The 15,477-nt window shown below is 48.0% G+C and overlaps 1 protein-coding gene across 1 annotated transcript in view; it reads left to right on the top strand.

Annotated features, from left to right (window-relative positions):
• Positions 1-4,304: 4,304 nt before the first annotated feature.
• Positions 4,305-15,477, top strand: part of LOC127189440 (tight junction protein ZO-2-like) — a 77,951-nt gene continuing 66,778 nt past the window's right edge. The window contains 1 exon segment of the mRNA XM_051146268.1: positions 4,305-4,493. Within this exon segment, the coding sequence (XP_051002225.1) occupies positions 4,434-4,493 (60 nt within the window). The 5' untranslated portion in view covers positions 4,305-4,433.

The following is a 15,477-nucleotide window of genomic DNA, read 5'->3' as shown; positions in this document are numbered from 1 at the left end:
TAGGAGCCACCATGTGGTTGTTGGGAGTCAAACTCAGGACTGCTGGAAGAGCAGCCAGTGCTCTTAACCTTTGAGCCATTTCTAGCCCCTAAAAATTCTTGGTTTGTTTTTGTTTTTCGAGACAGGGTTTCTCTGTATAGCCTTGGCTGCCCTGGGCTTGCTTTGCAGACCAGGCTGGTCTTGAACTCACAGCATTCTACCCGCCTCTGCTTCTCGAGTGGTGAGATTAAAGGCATGCACCACCACACCCACCCCTAACATTATAAATAAATAAATTTATTTTTTGAGACAGGGTTTCTCTATATACCCTTGGCCATCCTGGACTCGCTTTGTAGACCAAACTATCCTCAAATTCACAGAGATCTGCCTGCCTCCAAGAGTGCTGGGATTACAGGCGTGTGCTACTGTGCTCAGCTCCGGTTTCTTTTGGGATTTTTAAAATTTTGTGACAGGGTCTTACTAAATTGCTCAAGCTAGTTTTAGACACTATAGTCTAGGAATGTCATGACCTTGAACAGTTCCCTCCCAAGTAGATAAGTAGCTGGGATTTATGTGTTGCTATTTATATTTTTGTATTGCTTTGCTTTTTTTTTTTTTTTCATTGAGGAAGAGCCTCCCAGGGAAGTTGAAGCTGGCCTGTAACTCAAAATTCTCCTGCGTAAGTGCTGGGATTATAGACCTCGGTCACTAATGGTAGGCCTGCTTTCCGTTAAGTAGGATTTAATAGCCCTTAATCACTGGATATAGATGGCTTCCATCTCCCCTCATTGGAAACAGACACCTAGCGAAGTAATGAGACTGTGAATTGAAATAGCTTTGGCCAATATCAGCAGTGGGTCTCTGTGAAGGTGGCCTTCAACTCACTACATAGCAGAGGGGACTTCCAATCCTCCTGTCCTCACCTCCACATTGTTTACGTTGTACTGGGGATCAAACTCGGGACTTTGTGTGCAGGCTCAGCACTCTCTCAACAGCACTGCATCTCCAGTCTGAGTCAGTTCTTTTTTCTTTTTTTTTTTCCGAGACAGAGTTTCTCTGTGTAGCCTTGGCTGTCCTAGACTCACTTTGTAGACCAGGCTGGCCTTGAACTCACAGCGATCCGCCTGCCTCTGCCTCTTGAGTGCTGGGATTAAAGGCGTGCGCCACCACCACCCGGTCTGAGTCAGTTCTTAAGTGACTTCCTCACAGTTCTGTACTATTGGCTATGTTCCCTTTCCTAAAGCACACACTGCCCATGGGCACCCTTTGCCCAGAAAGTTTCTTCTGCCCTTTCAGCTTTGCTCTGATTTCTGCCCTGCAGAGTTCATAATACTGGCATTCCTATAGGCAGGTCCTGTCGTTGGTCCGCCCCGTGCCTCGAACTACATCAGGTGTCTGAGTAACCTGGTGCCTTCTCACCACACGCCAACACTCACAGCTCCTGGATGATTCCCAGACCTCCCTAGTCAGGTACCCATTAACACCTCCTGTCGCTGGCACATCTCCACCTGGATGACACATAGCTCTGGACTGTTGTGTGTCTCTAAACTCATTCATTATCCTTCCTCAGGCCCCTCCCAAGGTAAGCTCCCTGCGCCTGAATTCTCCATTGTGGTCAAAGTGCTGTCTGCTTAAGTATGCCACAAACCTGTGAGTTGTCTTCGGCTCACTTCCCTCTTGTCTCTCACAACTGATTGGAGCCATCCAGCCCTATTGAGCCTCTTCCTCAGTTTCCTTTGAATCTGGCTCCCTTTCATCTGATGCCGCCTGACTTCAGAGCCACGTCATATTCTTGTCTGCTCTCTCACAGTGGTACTTTGCACAGATTAAATTCTCACCGCTGCTCGCCAGACTCTTAACTGCCAAACCCATCTTCCCAGAATACAACAGAGAGATCTATATAACATGCTAACTTAATCCCGCTTTTGTAAGGGTGCTTGGCAGTTGCTGGCCTGCGTCACTTCACACCATGGTATCCTTAGGGAAGGCTAAGGGTTACTGCATTCTTTGTTTCTACATATTATTTTCACCTGGAAGACCACTTTAACTTTCTCTCACGTGTGCATCCTTACTTCTTTTTATTTATTATTTATAGTTTTCTGCCTGCATGTTAGCTTGCTCGCTAGTAGAGGGCACCAGATCTCAGTATAGATGGTTGTGAGCCACCATGTGGTTGCTGGGAATTGAACTCAGGACCTTTGGATGAGCAGACAGGGCTCTTAACCACTGAGCCATCTCTCCAGTCCACATCCTTACTTCTTAGCATGCATTAGCAAGCTGTCTCTGGGAAGCTGTCCATGAAACTCATCCTCTCATATCAGCAGGGAAGGGCTTCCATTTTCCTCTTGCTTGCTGACTGCTGTAATAAGACTCTCTGAGGCAGGAGGAAGGCTGGCCTGACCTGTCTAGTGAGACGCTGCCTCAAAAGGGGGTGGGAGTGGGGAGGAAAAACAAATTCCAGGAGCGGGTTTGAAATCCTGCGTCACTATGAAATACATCGCTTCTCAGAAAAGAGCGATGAATTTAGGTGTAATCTCAACACTCCAAAGCCTCAGGCAGGCAAAACTCTAGGTTGAGGGTAGCCTGGGCTACATAGCAAGAGCTTGTCACACATACTAGCTGTTGTATGGCCTATGCTGCCATCACAGAGCTCATGTAGCAACTGAAGGGAGGTTTCAACAGTTTATGCAATGCTAACTCATGTCCAGGTGTTGTGCGGAAAGAATTGGGGTGATGGCATATAAATCTGTCATCATTTGTCACGATGGGAATATTCTTTATCTGCTCTGCCTAGTACAGCCATTGGGCGGGCATGTGTGCCTGTCATCCCTGGGAATGTAAGTAGCATGACTGAGAAACTGAAATGTTCCTTGCCTCTCATTTTTAGTTCACTGAAAGTGAAATGTAAATACAGGCGGATGGCATGGGCTGCTCGCAAATTGGACAGCCCCACTCTAGGGAGGAACAGGTAACCAACCATTCGACAGGTGTAAGTGCTACTTGGTATGTTCTGAGCCCTTTCTTTCCTTTGTTGATGTTTTGTTGACGTTATAAGCTCATGAAAGTAAGGTGTGATTGGTTCACAAGGGCAGTCATTACCATTGTAGGCCAGCACCACCCAATTTGGAGAACCATTTTTAAATAGGTGCTTAGATGAAGCGAGTAACACAACGTGCACAGGTCAGGAAGACCAGCCCGCGTTCCTGTGGAGACTGGAGATAAAGTGGGAAATGTTACTCACAGGGCTTACTCAGAGGCGTGGACTTCCTAACTCCAAAGGAGGCCAGCAGCCTAACGCTTTGAGGGCAGCATCTGCAAGACTTGTTTTTCCACATATACTGCCAAACTTGTTCTGATTAGACAGGAAGTGAAGCCACTTTTCAGAGAGCCCGCCGGCATCTGGATCTCGTCATGGGGCTGTCCAGACTTTTCTACCTTTTACCTTTCCATTTGTGCACCAAGGCTAGGGTTTGCCCTCCAATTTGAGGGAAGAACTGCGGGGGGTGGGGTGGGTTGCAGCACTTTCTCTTTTAACCCCAAATCACTTGTTTAATTAACGAATCAGTATTTGACTCCAAATACATGGTGTGCCCCTATAATAGGACAGTTTATTTAAATCGCACGACTCTTGCACGAGGGGGACTTTGAATAAATCCTGTTGTTTCAGCCTTGTGACCTACTGTCGTTTATACTCAAGAGACAGAGAGGGTTTCAATCTCGTTATTGGAGTTGTTGGCGATATGCCAAAGAGGTAACCTGGCCCGCATTGCCCTAAAAAGTCTCACTTTACTATTTACTCTGAACACCTTTGTACCCTTGGAATCTGGGTCAGCAGCGGAGCTGCGAAATTTGGGGTGCAACACTTGTCTGTGCTGGCTGGCGCTGCGGGACTCAAAGCTTTGGGGTTTCTCCAGCTGTTCTCTGGTAGAGAACGCAAGCACTGCTTGTGGGAAGCCCCGGGATGCTTTCTAAAAAGTGTTCCTCAGGACGCCGCCGCGCGACCTCCCGGGCATCCGTGGACGCGGGCCAGCCTCGCCAACGCTAAGCGCTTTCCCCGGGCGGGCGCTCGGCCGGACCTGCGGGCCCTTAAAGCGCGCGGTGGAGCGAACCATCCGGCCAGCGAGGCGGGGGTGTAGGCGGCACGCGTGAGCTCAGGAGCCTCCTGCCGCCCCAGGTCCTCGGTCGGCGGCCGGGAATCGGAGCGCGTGACGTTGCCCGCCGCGGGGCCTCGGGAGCGGCGCCGGAGGGCAGTCCCCCGGCGGCGGGGGTGGTAGCGCCCGCTGGAGTTTTCCCGGCCGAGCGGCTGGCGTGGGCGCAGCTTAGGCTCGGGGCGGGCCGGCTGCGCCGCGGGAGGAGGGACAAAGGGGAGGCTCCCTGTGGTGGCGTACGGGGCGGCCACTGCAGCTTGTAGTTCTGAGCCGCAGCGAGGAGGACGTGCGGGAAGCGCGCGCGAGATGCCGGTGCGGGGAGACCGCGGGTTCCCACCGCGGCGGGAGCTGTCTGGCTGGCTGCGCGTAAGTTTCCTTTCGGGCCGGGCGGCGAGCGGCTGCGTGGGAGCCGGTGGGCTCCGTGCGGCTCGTCGCTCTCTCTGGGCTTGGTATCTTTGGGTACTAGTTAGTAAGGGTCCTCCCGGAGGGGAGGACTGCTAGGATGGCGCTGATGGCTCATGGCCTTTCTGGAATCACTTGGCTTTGAGATGAAATCGCAAGTAGGGGAAAGTGTGGAAGTGCCCCGGTGTCGGCTCCGAAGACTTTCTTTGCCCGTGGCTCTGTGTGTGTGTGTGTGTGTGTTCGTGTTCTTTTTCCACCTTAATGCAGAGATTCTGTGCCCGTGGTCGCCGACTGGACGCCTCAGTGTGTGTGTGTGTGTGTGTGTGTGTGTGTGTGTGTGTGTGTGTGTGTGTGTGTGTTCGTTCGTTCTCTTTCCAACTTAATGCAGAGGCTCTAGCCATGTACTGAGAGAGACCGAGGACTCTGGTACCCAAACCCTCACTTTCCTTTTCAGTCAGCTGCCTTCGCGGTACAGCTTATTTTGCAGTAGGTAATGAAGATGGGGTTTTGGAAGAAGCCCCAGAGAGGAGTGATGAATGGTTTGTATTCTGGTAATATCTTACCTGTCATCAGTCCCTTTTATTTTATGTCTCCATTTGTTAAGTTTCCGCTTTTACACAGTAGTTTATTTTAAGGTATAAATAATCAAGGATTCCGACTTCAGGCCTTTTCACATTCTTGAAATGTGAAGAACTTGGGAGGGAACCTGCCAGGACCCAGTAATGGAATACAGCCTACCCCCCCACCCCCACCCCCTCTATTTTAGTTTTAGTTCCCGGGCTGAGTTGCTTCTCTGGCAACTGTCTGACCTGAGTAATAATGGCTGTGGCTTTCCTGAGCTTCCCAGTGAACAGTCATTCCCTCCTAGAAACTGCCCTGTGCTGCACACTCCCTGTCTCCGCTGCGGAGTCCCAGCGGAGAGGGAAAGAGGCCTCCAGAGCTCCTAGGTGGTCTATGTTGGCGGTGCCCATAACCCCTTACAGAAAACAGGTCCTTCCATCTGCCCAGGACAGGCTCACCTGGGAAGAAGGTAGTTTTAGCTGAGAAATTAGGAAGTACTAATTGCAGTTGCCTCAGAGTGCCATTTACCATCCTGCTTGGGGGAAGGATGTATTAGTTAATTCAGTAAATTTTCTTGAAGGATGTTGCTTCAACGTGGGGAAGGCAAAGATAAGTCAAAGTCTTGTGTCTCATCCACAGTTGTGTAAGGGTAGTGTGCAAGGAATAAATGGTACCAACAGTGCCATTTAGAAGTCTGGCAGGGGGCTCTTCTTAGTGGGATGGGGGGGGCGGGAGCCATAGCCAAGTAACAGTGGATTTTGAGCCCCACCCCCTACCTCCAAGAGTTTCTTGCAAAGGTTGATAAAAGGGAGGATTTTTCCTTTTGAAATTCTGGTGTGTATGTGTGTGTGTGTCTGTCTGTCTGTCTGTCATTGTCTTTGTGGGTGTGGGTGTGTGGTGCTGGAGATTTAACCCAGGGCCTCAAGCATATTTCTGAGCTGTAATCCCAGCTGCAGCTTTTCAGTACCACTGAGCCACCATTTAATAAGCACCTACGTAGTGCGAGTCCTTTTGAGAAGATAGAAACTTGACTAAGACTGGCTATTACTGCTTGCAGCAGCCTAGTGAACACCAGCATGGCAGCCTGCTTTTTAGATGGATCTGGGTTTAGATGACTTCTGGCTCTGAGGAGGAGGGGACGTGCAATCCTGATGCACACTCTGCTATTCAGAATTGCAACAAAGGATGGGATTGTCTTCTCTGCATCCCTGGGCGATTCTTGCAGGGAAGAAAGAGCGTGTGAGCAGCCACTATGGAGAATGGCCGGGAATGATCTCCATCACAGTGCGCTCACCGGCGTTAGGGTGTTAGGTCCACAGTGGTCGTTGGCTCCAACATTTTAGTGTGAAGGATTTGGGGTTGATAAGGGAGGCGAGCTCTAGGAATATAGGTAGGAGGTACCTGATATCTATGAAAAATCTGAGACAAGGAAGGTGTTGGGAAGTCTTGGGAAGATCTTTGGGAAGCCTTGACTGCCAATAGCAGAACTTTGGGAGGGTGGAATTGCAGGAACTTCTCATGTGCTAAATAATGGTTCGACTCTCCTCACGGGCCAGTGAGCTGCCTTCATAATAAACACTCCACTGCTCTCCCTACACAGTAGTAAATGGTACTATTTTCTTGAGGTTTGCTTAAGAGTAAGACCAGATTCATCTTTGTGTCGCCCTCTGGGGAATTCATTTGCAGTGACTTTTGCCTCGATTTATTTAACCCTTGATCTAGTTCCTTGTACGTTAACAACAGATCACAGCTAACCAGCTATCTCCTGTGTGAGCAGGGAGCATTTTTCTAGTACATCCGCATGCTTGGGAGATGACAAGATTCCTACCAGTCATTTTCTTCTCACAAGATTTTCTCTCCTTAGGAGGCTATCTTTTAAGGAGACAGAATCTTGAAACGAGGTGGAGTCACTTTAGGTCACTGTAGCTCTGTGTAAAATTGCAGTTGTCTAAAAAGACATTCCGATTTGGTTGGGCATTGGCTTGAGGTGTGGGTGCCATAGGGCAGCTGTGGAATTGGGAAGGTCCAATCATCACTCAGCCTTTCGACATCTCCCAAGATAGTTAGCCATTAGGGAATTCCGTACCTAATCCCTAAGACAAATCCCTTTAAACAGCCTGGCCATATTAAAGATTTCTCTCAACTGAGAGCTGGCTCCCAATAAAACGCCTCATTCGTTACCAACAATCAGGGATGCAAAAACCTGTGGCCACAGTGACCTTTGGCCCCCAGTTTTGATGCTGGAGGTAAGGATCACTTTTGGTTTGGTGCTACCCAGTCTTGGGTGGAGAGAAGCAAATGAGCATGTTAGCTGGCTCACTGGGAGTCTTGGGATCCTCAGCCTGAGAGAGTCAGGGGCCTAGATTGAGAGGCCCAATTTAACACCCGTTTGGTGAATTAAGCCCGTCAGGCTTCGTATATACTTGGTTTAAGCATAGTAAACCATTCAGTGCCCATTTAACTAGCACAGGAAAATTTGTGATGTCCCCTCCTCCTTTTTTATTTTTATTTTTTGGTAGCAATCCATACAGCTCAGTCATTTGGGAAGGTCTAAGGAGGTATTAGCTTTAAACTTGAAAAGGAACTATCCCCAGTATCCATTATTGAAACTGCAAGTGATAATAATTTGGGATGGTACCTGGGAAAAGCTAGTCAGGTAGGCTTGCTGTGTTTTTGTGACATGCGAGCTGTCCGTTGGAATTCTGCTCTCCCCCGCCCCCCCTTTGATTTAGACATGTACTTCTCAGAGTCTGGCAACTGACTTCCGGAGCATGGGAAGGTCAGTGTGCGCTTGGGCAGTGGTGTTGCTGACCCAGTGATGGGCATGCTAGAGCCCTAAGCCTGGGCTGCACCCTCAGGCCTCTAGTCTGGCATTGTTGGTTTGTGTTTAATGACCTTGGCCATTATTGGGAAGCTTCTTCAAGGTAACTTACCTGGGAACTCAGACTTTGACACCTCCAAATACTTAGCCATTGATTAAGTTGTTTTCACCCCAGAGTATTTTCCTGCAAGTATGTACAAACTTGCAGCTAATTTAAAAAAAAAAAATTTAATTAATTTTATGTGTATGACGCTTTCTTTGTATGGCTGTCCCTGTACCCCTTATGTACCTGGTGCCAGAAGGGGTGTTGGGTTCAGTGGGACTGGAATTACAGAGGGTTGTGAGTAGCCACGTGGGGGCTAGGAATCAAACCTGGGTCCTCTTCAAGAGCCGGCAGCGCTTTTAATGTTCGAGCTACCTCTCCAGCCCTATTTTGTTTTGTTTTTGTTTTTCTGAGACAGGGTTTTTCTCTGTAGCCCTGGCTGTCCTGGGACTCTTATAGACCAGCCTGGCCTCAAACTCAGAGATCTGCCCACCTCTGCCTCTCCTGGGATTAAAAGTCCTTGCAGGACCACCACCTGGCCATATTTAAATAATTAAATAATAAAACAGCAACATCAGACTAACCCAACCAGCTGTGGGTTTAACCCTCTAGAGGCAGAAACAGGCAGATTTATGTGAGTTCTAGGCCAGCCTGGGCACAGTAAGACCCTGTTTCAAAATAAACACAAACAGAAAACCACCATCACCAACAACAAAACTGACTCAATAATTCTCTCCCACAGGGATTAAATTATTTTTTATTAGTTTCTTGAAAGGGACATATTCTGTTTTTCAAGTCTTATACATGCAAGGAATTAAAAGCAAAGCCAGCCATCAGTCCCACTTACTTCAAGATTGGGTAACTTAGGGTGAAGCAAAAATAATTGTTGGGCTAGAGGGATGGCTCAGAGGTTAAGAGCACTGACTGTTCATCCAGAGGTCCTGAGTTCAATTCCTAGCAACCACATGGTGACTCACAACCATCTATAATGTGATTGATACCCTCTTTTGGCCTGCAGGTGAACATGCAGGCAGAGCACTGTATATGTCATACATACATACATACATACCTACATACTCTTAAAAAAATTATCAACTAAGACTGAACCTGTATTAAGAAGAGTTTTGTGCACTCTGGGAGACAGAGGCAGGCGGATCTTTGTGAGTTCGAGGCCAGCCCAGTCTACAAAGTGAGTCCAGGGCAGCCAGGGCCGTTCCACAGAGAAACTCTGTCTCAAAAAACAAAACAAAAAAAGAGTTGTGAACTTATGATAAGTAGTAACAGGTGTAATAGCTGAGAGATAAGTGTGGGGGCTGCTTTTGCTGAGACTTGGGCAGAACCGTGTAAAACACACATGACTTGGTTCTGGAGAACTCTGAGTGTAGCCCTGCGACACCTTCGGAAGCCCCAGAATCTTCCTGAGAGACCAGCAGTGTCAAACACCACGGAGTCTGTCTTGAGCATGCACATGTATACCCACCCCCTCCACTGCTGCAGTTCTTTTGTCTGTGTTTGCCCACGTTGTGTCTGCCGGGCTCTTTTACCATCTAGCCCAACTCTCTTCCTTTCTGTGCTTTCTACAGGTAGGTGTTGCACCGCCAAATATTGGAGCGCAAATGCTGTTCATTCCTTTGTGATAAAGTGGAGCGAGAGGGAGGAGGTCCTTTGGCTCTTCTGGAGAATGTCACTTTGTTTTCAAGTGGGGCCCCGGGAGAGTGCAGATTAGCTTTATGGTGCTGGGGGATGGAACCCATCTCTATACTTCCAGTGGATATACTGAGCTGGAAAAAATGGGTTCCAGCAAGGATGTTGTAGCAGCTAGAAGGCTTGAGGTAGAAAACTACCCACTTGCTTTGACCTAAAAAGAACAGTTAAGATAACCTGCTGATGTTGAATGAAAACCAAGAGGGGACACTGTGAGTCCCAGGTGTTCTCTCGTGTGCCTGGGGTGCCATTTGCCTAGTGGTGCCTTTGCCTAGTGACTTGAGTTTAGTCATTTCACATCAGCATGCGCGTTTGTCGAGTGCACCTGCCAGCTGGTTAAAGCTAGGCGCGTGTTGATGTCAGCGACGCGGGCTGACATCATTCCGTAGTAGGATATATTTTATGATATGCTTACTTGAATTTCAGACTACTGTTTAGCCTAACTAGACTTTCATGGGTGTGGTTTCTATTTATGATTTTTCCTCCTCCGGTTCTATGAGAGGGAGCAGTAAATATAGTAGGGGTGAGAATGTAATCTGGACACATCTGTGAATGAATATACCTCCCGTCGCTTTTGTTGTTTCAGGGAACTGGGGGTGGAACCCAGGGCTCGGGATATACTAAGCACCTGCTGTGCCATGTACCTGTTAAATTATTATTATGCCTACATGTATATTGTACAGCACATGGGTACCTGCTACCTTTGGAGGCCGGAAGAGGGTGGCCGATCCTCTGGGTCTGGCCTTACAGGTGATTCGGAGCTGAGAAGTAAGTGCTGAGAACCAAATCCTGGTCCTCTGGGAGAACAACCAGTGCTCCTAAGTGCTGAGACACTTTCCTGGGCCAGGTTTGTGGATTTTGTTGGTTGTAACAGTCGTGCCCCCCCCCCCCCCCCCCAGGACTGTACTGGTTACTAATGATTAAAGTCCAGTTACAATTTTGCCATTATAGTAGTGAAAACTTTTGAGAGTGTTTCAGGTCAATTTAGTCCCTTGAGTTGAAGGTGAGCAAGGTATTGTGTGACAAGACTTTTCCTGGTAGACAAAACACACTCAACTCCCCCAGTTCGAGAGCCCATGACAGACTGGCTTTTAGCAGTATAATTAACACCAAAGTCCAGTTTGGTGAACCAGTGAGTTTTATTGGGGTTACTTACAGGAGTATGGATGAAGGGTTACTTACAGGAGCAGAAAGGACCCTAAATCAGCTGCATCACCAACGCTCAGCTCACCCCAGCAACATGGGCAACAGCTCAGGCAGGTTGAAGCGCCCTTGAAGATGCTTCAGTTGGCCCAACTGGCTTCCAAGCAGGTCTGCTTGTCTGAGAGTCTGAAGGCCAAGACAGGGCCTAGTAAATCTGGTCCATTTCAGTGAGTTCTTGAAGCTCTTTTTCTGTTTGTTTGTTTTTTGTTTTGTTTACCTCCGTGTTTAAGGAGCTCCCCTGCAGAATGGAATGCTTTTAATCTCTGAGGAGACTGTTCTACAACACAGGGTAATAATGCTTTCTAGTAGCACTTGGCCCTTCTAGGGCATGGAGCTTCCAGGGCCTTTGTTCTCAGGAGGAAGGAAAAATAAATTTGTCAGATGGCTTCAGTTTGCTTTCATGTCCCGACTGTAGCAATTTGTTTACACAAGCTGAGAGCCAATCCTACCCGGGTTCAGTTTCTTCTTTTTGCCTTACAAGGATAGTAACCACACCTGAGAGCCTGGGTGGGTGGAGTTTCAGCCTGCAGGAGTCATGCATTTACCTCAGAGAAGTCACCCGCCTCTTGCCACTTTCGAGTCTGTGGAGGGAGTTTCCTGGGTAAACTAAAGGACTTCCTGATGAGCTCAGTTTCGAAGGAGCATGCTTCCTCTTTGCCTTCTTCAGTCCGGAGTCAGCTGCTCCTCTGTTTGGGATTGGCTGGTGTGCACCTGCCCCTGTTCATTCCTGCCCAATACATAGCACCAGTCACGTCCCATTAGCTGTGGGCCCTGCCCTTGTGTGAGTCATAGCGGTAGGCCCAAGGGCTTTTGGGCCAGGGCATCAGTCATATTCACTGTGTACTGATCAAGTAGACCTGATTTGGGAAGGCATGAGGTAGTATGACTCAGACTAGTGGGGAACATGTGAGAAAGAATTCCTTGTATTTATGTAGTGAGTGAATGATAGTTCGTGAGCAAAAAAGTCTTACCCAAAATGTCAAATTACATCCAGAAGAACTCCAAATTACTTGCTCTTCAGCTGTGTGTGTGTGTGTGTGTGTGTGTGTGTGTGTGTGTTTAAAAGAGATCCATTGGGTTTTTTCCAGAAACACATTTTAAAAACTATATATATTTTCCTCCCCCTCCCGAGACAGAGTCTCTCTGTGTAGCTTTGGCTGTCCTGGACTCGATTTGTAGACCAGGCTGGCCTTGAACTCACAGTGATCCATCTGCCTCTGCCTCCTGAGGGCTGTATTTTTTTAAAGGCAAACTTCCCAGGGTGCCTGGTCGTTAGTTGCTTGGCTCACAAGCACAATGGAAAGATCGGTTATTAAGTTGCAGCTTGAATAATGTACTAGCACAGAGCCGACAGCTTCTCCTCCCGCCTCAAGCCAGTAGCATCTGCCTTCCCTCCCTCCTTTTTTCCAGATTTCATTTAAAATTTTTTCCTGAAATTTCTGCTTTATATGTATGGAGATTTTTGCCTTCTTGCAGGTCCGTGTATTATCTGTGCCTGGTATTCTCAGAGGCTAGGCAAGACTGGAATTAGAGATTTCCCCCCTCTCCCCACCCCCCTCTCCCCACCCCCCCCCCCCCCCCCCCAGCCCGTGAGACACGGTCTCTGTATGTAGTTCTGGCTGTGTCCAGGAGCTCACTGTGTAGACCAGGATGGCTTCTAGCTCACAGGGTTCCTTCTGATCCCAGTTCTGGAGTGCTGGGGTTAAAAGTGTGTACCACATGGCCAGCTTACAAAGACAGTTGTTAAAAGGAAAAGTATAGGCTCAGGATCCCCAAGACCAAGTTCTCAGCACAAAGGAGATTTATTTGCCCCGGAGGGACAGAGGGCAAGGAATAAGGGACAAAGACAAGAGATAGAGGATGAGGGAGAAGGAGTAGGGACCAAGGGAGAAGGACAAATGGGACAAAGGACTACTCTGGATAGAGTGGAGACATAAGCGGTATGTAGGCAAATAGTAGTTTATAGAGGTAAAAAGGGGAAACCTTGTGTCTGGATGGGGTGTTTGTTTTTAATTGGGCCTGTTAATTAGGTGAGCCAAAGGGGGCTTTTATTGCTCACCTTCAATACTTTGATATCTGGACCTTGGTTTATCAGCCTTAGGAGGAGGAAGTGGACAAAAAAGGGCACAGACCTTGGGGGCTAGCCTTAGAAATGTAATCTAACAGTTTTCAGCAAGACAAAGGGAAATGGGGGGCGAAGGGCAAAGCCTGCCAGAGCCAGCGCTCGCCACATTGTGGCCATGCTACTTTGAGTTGTGAGCTGCCACGTGGGTGCTGGAAAATGAACCCAGGTTCTCTGTAAGGGCAGCAAATACTCTTAACCACTGAGCAGTCTTTTCAGCCTGTGTTATATAAAAAATGAGTTTGAGTTATATTTAATATACGTGTGTGTGCACATACGTGCCTCATGAGGCCAGAAGAGGACATCAGATTCCCTGGAGCTGGAGTTACAGGCAGTTTTGATCCACCTGATAGGGATGCTGGGAGCTGAACCCAGGTCCTGGATCAACAGGAAACACTCTTAATTGCTAAGCCAGCCTTCTCTCAGCTCCAAGATTTTATCGTAATTTTAATTATATGTGTGTGTTTCTGGAGGGGTTTGTACACATGACTAGGGGCAGTACACCAGGGGCAGGAGGCCAGGGCCAGTAGATCTGCCTGGAGCTGGAGGTATAGGCAGTTGTGAGCTGCCTGCTGTAGCTTCTGGAAACTCTATGTGCTGAGCCACCTCTCTAGTCCTACTGTAGCCTTCTTTTAGGACTTCTTGAGAATTCATTTTCCTTCTTTTCTCCACCCTTTCCAGGCAACGCTGCATGCAGTGAGCCTCCCACACCCTCGTCTTTTGCCATAGAATTTTCCCCAGGGTGAACTTTTGCTGGGGTGAACGTGGAAGAGGCTGCGGGCTGCAGTTGGGAGCCTTTTCTGGTCTGCTTCCAGCCAGACCAGCGACCAGACTCCTGATTGATGTTAGGGACGGGGGACTTCCTCCTTCATGGACTCCTGTGAAAGTGCTTGCTCTGGTAGCTCTTCAGCCTCAGGTTAGCTCCTCTTGAGCTGAGCATAGCCTGGGGGAAGCACTTCCCTATCCTCAGGCTGCTCTGGTTAGTGTCTGCATGAGTTTTAAGAGGAGAGAGAGAGATTTATGGCATCCTGGACACTCCCTGAAATTTCCCAGGTATAGAACTTTTGTTTCTTACCTCCTGATGTTACTGTTACCAGGACAGAGGGACAGCTGGAGACTCTTGGAAAGTGAGAGCCCCCCAGGTGGTCCAGAGTGGCCTATGGCCTGTATGGGGATTTATTTTCTTTCCTTTTTTGGGCTCCTGGGGAAAAACCCGTGGTTCTGTTTCTGGAGCTATACCCCAGCCCTAAGTGAAGTTTTGTTTTGTTTTGTTTTGTTTTTCTGACACAGGGTTTCTCTGTGTAGCCTTGGCTTTTGATCCGCCTGCCTCTGCCTCCTTGCATTAAAGGTATGTGCCACCATCCCCAGATTTTTTAAAAAAAATTGTTTTGTTTTCTGAGATAGTTTCCCTGTGTAGTCCTGGCTGTCCTGAAACACTCTGTGTAGACCAGGCTGGCCTCGAACTCAGAGATCCTCCTGCCTCTGCCTCCTAAGCTCTGGAATTAAAGGTGTGCGCTACCACAGCCCAGCCTAAGTAGAGATTTTAATGTAAGGTCTGGGAGGGATACTAGTTGAATACCCTGCTCAGATGCCAAGTTTGGCAGATGACTCTCAGAGAGACGGGTTGAGAAGGGGGAGAAAATATGCTATCAGCTTTCTTTTTTTGTTTTGTTTTTTCGAGACAGGGTTTCTCTGTGTAGCCTTGGCCATCCTCTCACAGCGATCCACCTGCCTCTGCCTCCCTAGTGCTGGGATTAAAGGCGTGCGCCACCACGCCCGGCTCGCTATCAGCTTTCTTAAGAACTGGAGTTTAAAACAGTTTGTCTGGAAGAATGTTCCATACAGAAGAATTTCCCAAAGGAACAGAAGAGCCCAGGGAAGACCTGTCCTCTACAGTCTGCGTAGTCATTATTGAACATTTTCTATCCTGTCATGTTTACGGTGATTATTGAAGTACAATTTATATACAGATTTATGTTTAAATTTCAGATGAAGGGTTTTGTTGTCGTTTTCCAAGACAGGGTTTCTCTGTGTCACCCTGGCTGTTCTGGACTAGCATTGTAGACCAGGTTGGCCTCGAACTCACAGAGATCCGACTGCCTCTGCCTCACAAGTGCTGGGATTAAAGGTGTGCGCCACCATTGCCCGGCCAGATGAAGAGTTTAATGATTGTTTTTATTTTTATTTTATTTTTATTTATTTTTTATTTTTTTGGTGCTAAAATTGAGCAGTTTCTATTGTGATAAAATATAATGTTAAATTTAATATTTAGAAATATGTGATTCAGTTAGTGCGTGTTCTGTGCTGTGCCATCTGGCCACAGAATTCCATGGAGTCACTAGTGTGGTTGTCATTTGGATATAAAAGAGGGTCATTTTGTATCACCATAGAACTGGCCCCACTAAAGGGAGCCTACTTGGTTCCCCTCTCCATGGACTAGTTTTGCTTGGCCTGAAGAAGGCTTATTTTGGTTTGTTCGTTTTTTGAGACAGGG

Source organism: Acomys russatus, chromosome 5 (genome assembly GCF_903995435.1).
Source record: "Acomys russatus chromosome 5, mAcoRus1.1, whole genome shotgun sequence".
Taxonomy (NCBI): domain Eukaryota; kingdom Metazoa; phylum Chordata; class Mammalia; order Rodentia; family Muridae; genus Acomys; species Acomys russatus.
Note: the sequence above shows the minus strand (reverse complement) of the source record. Positions and strands in the feature narration are given on the sequence as shown.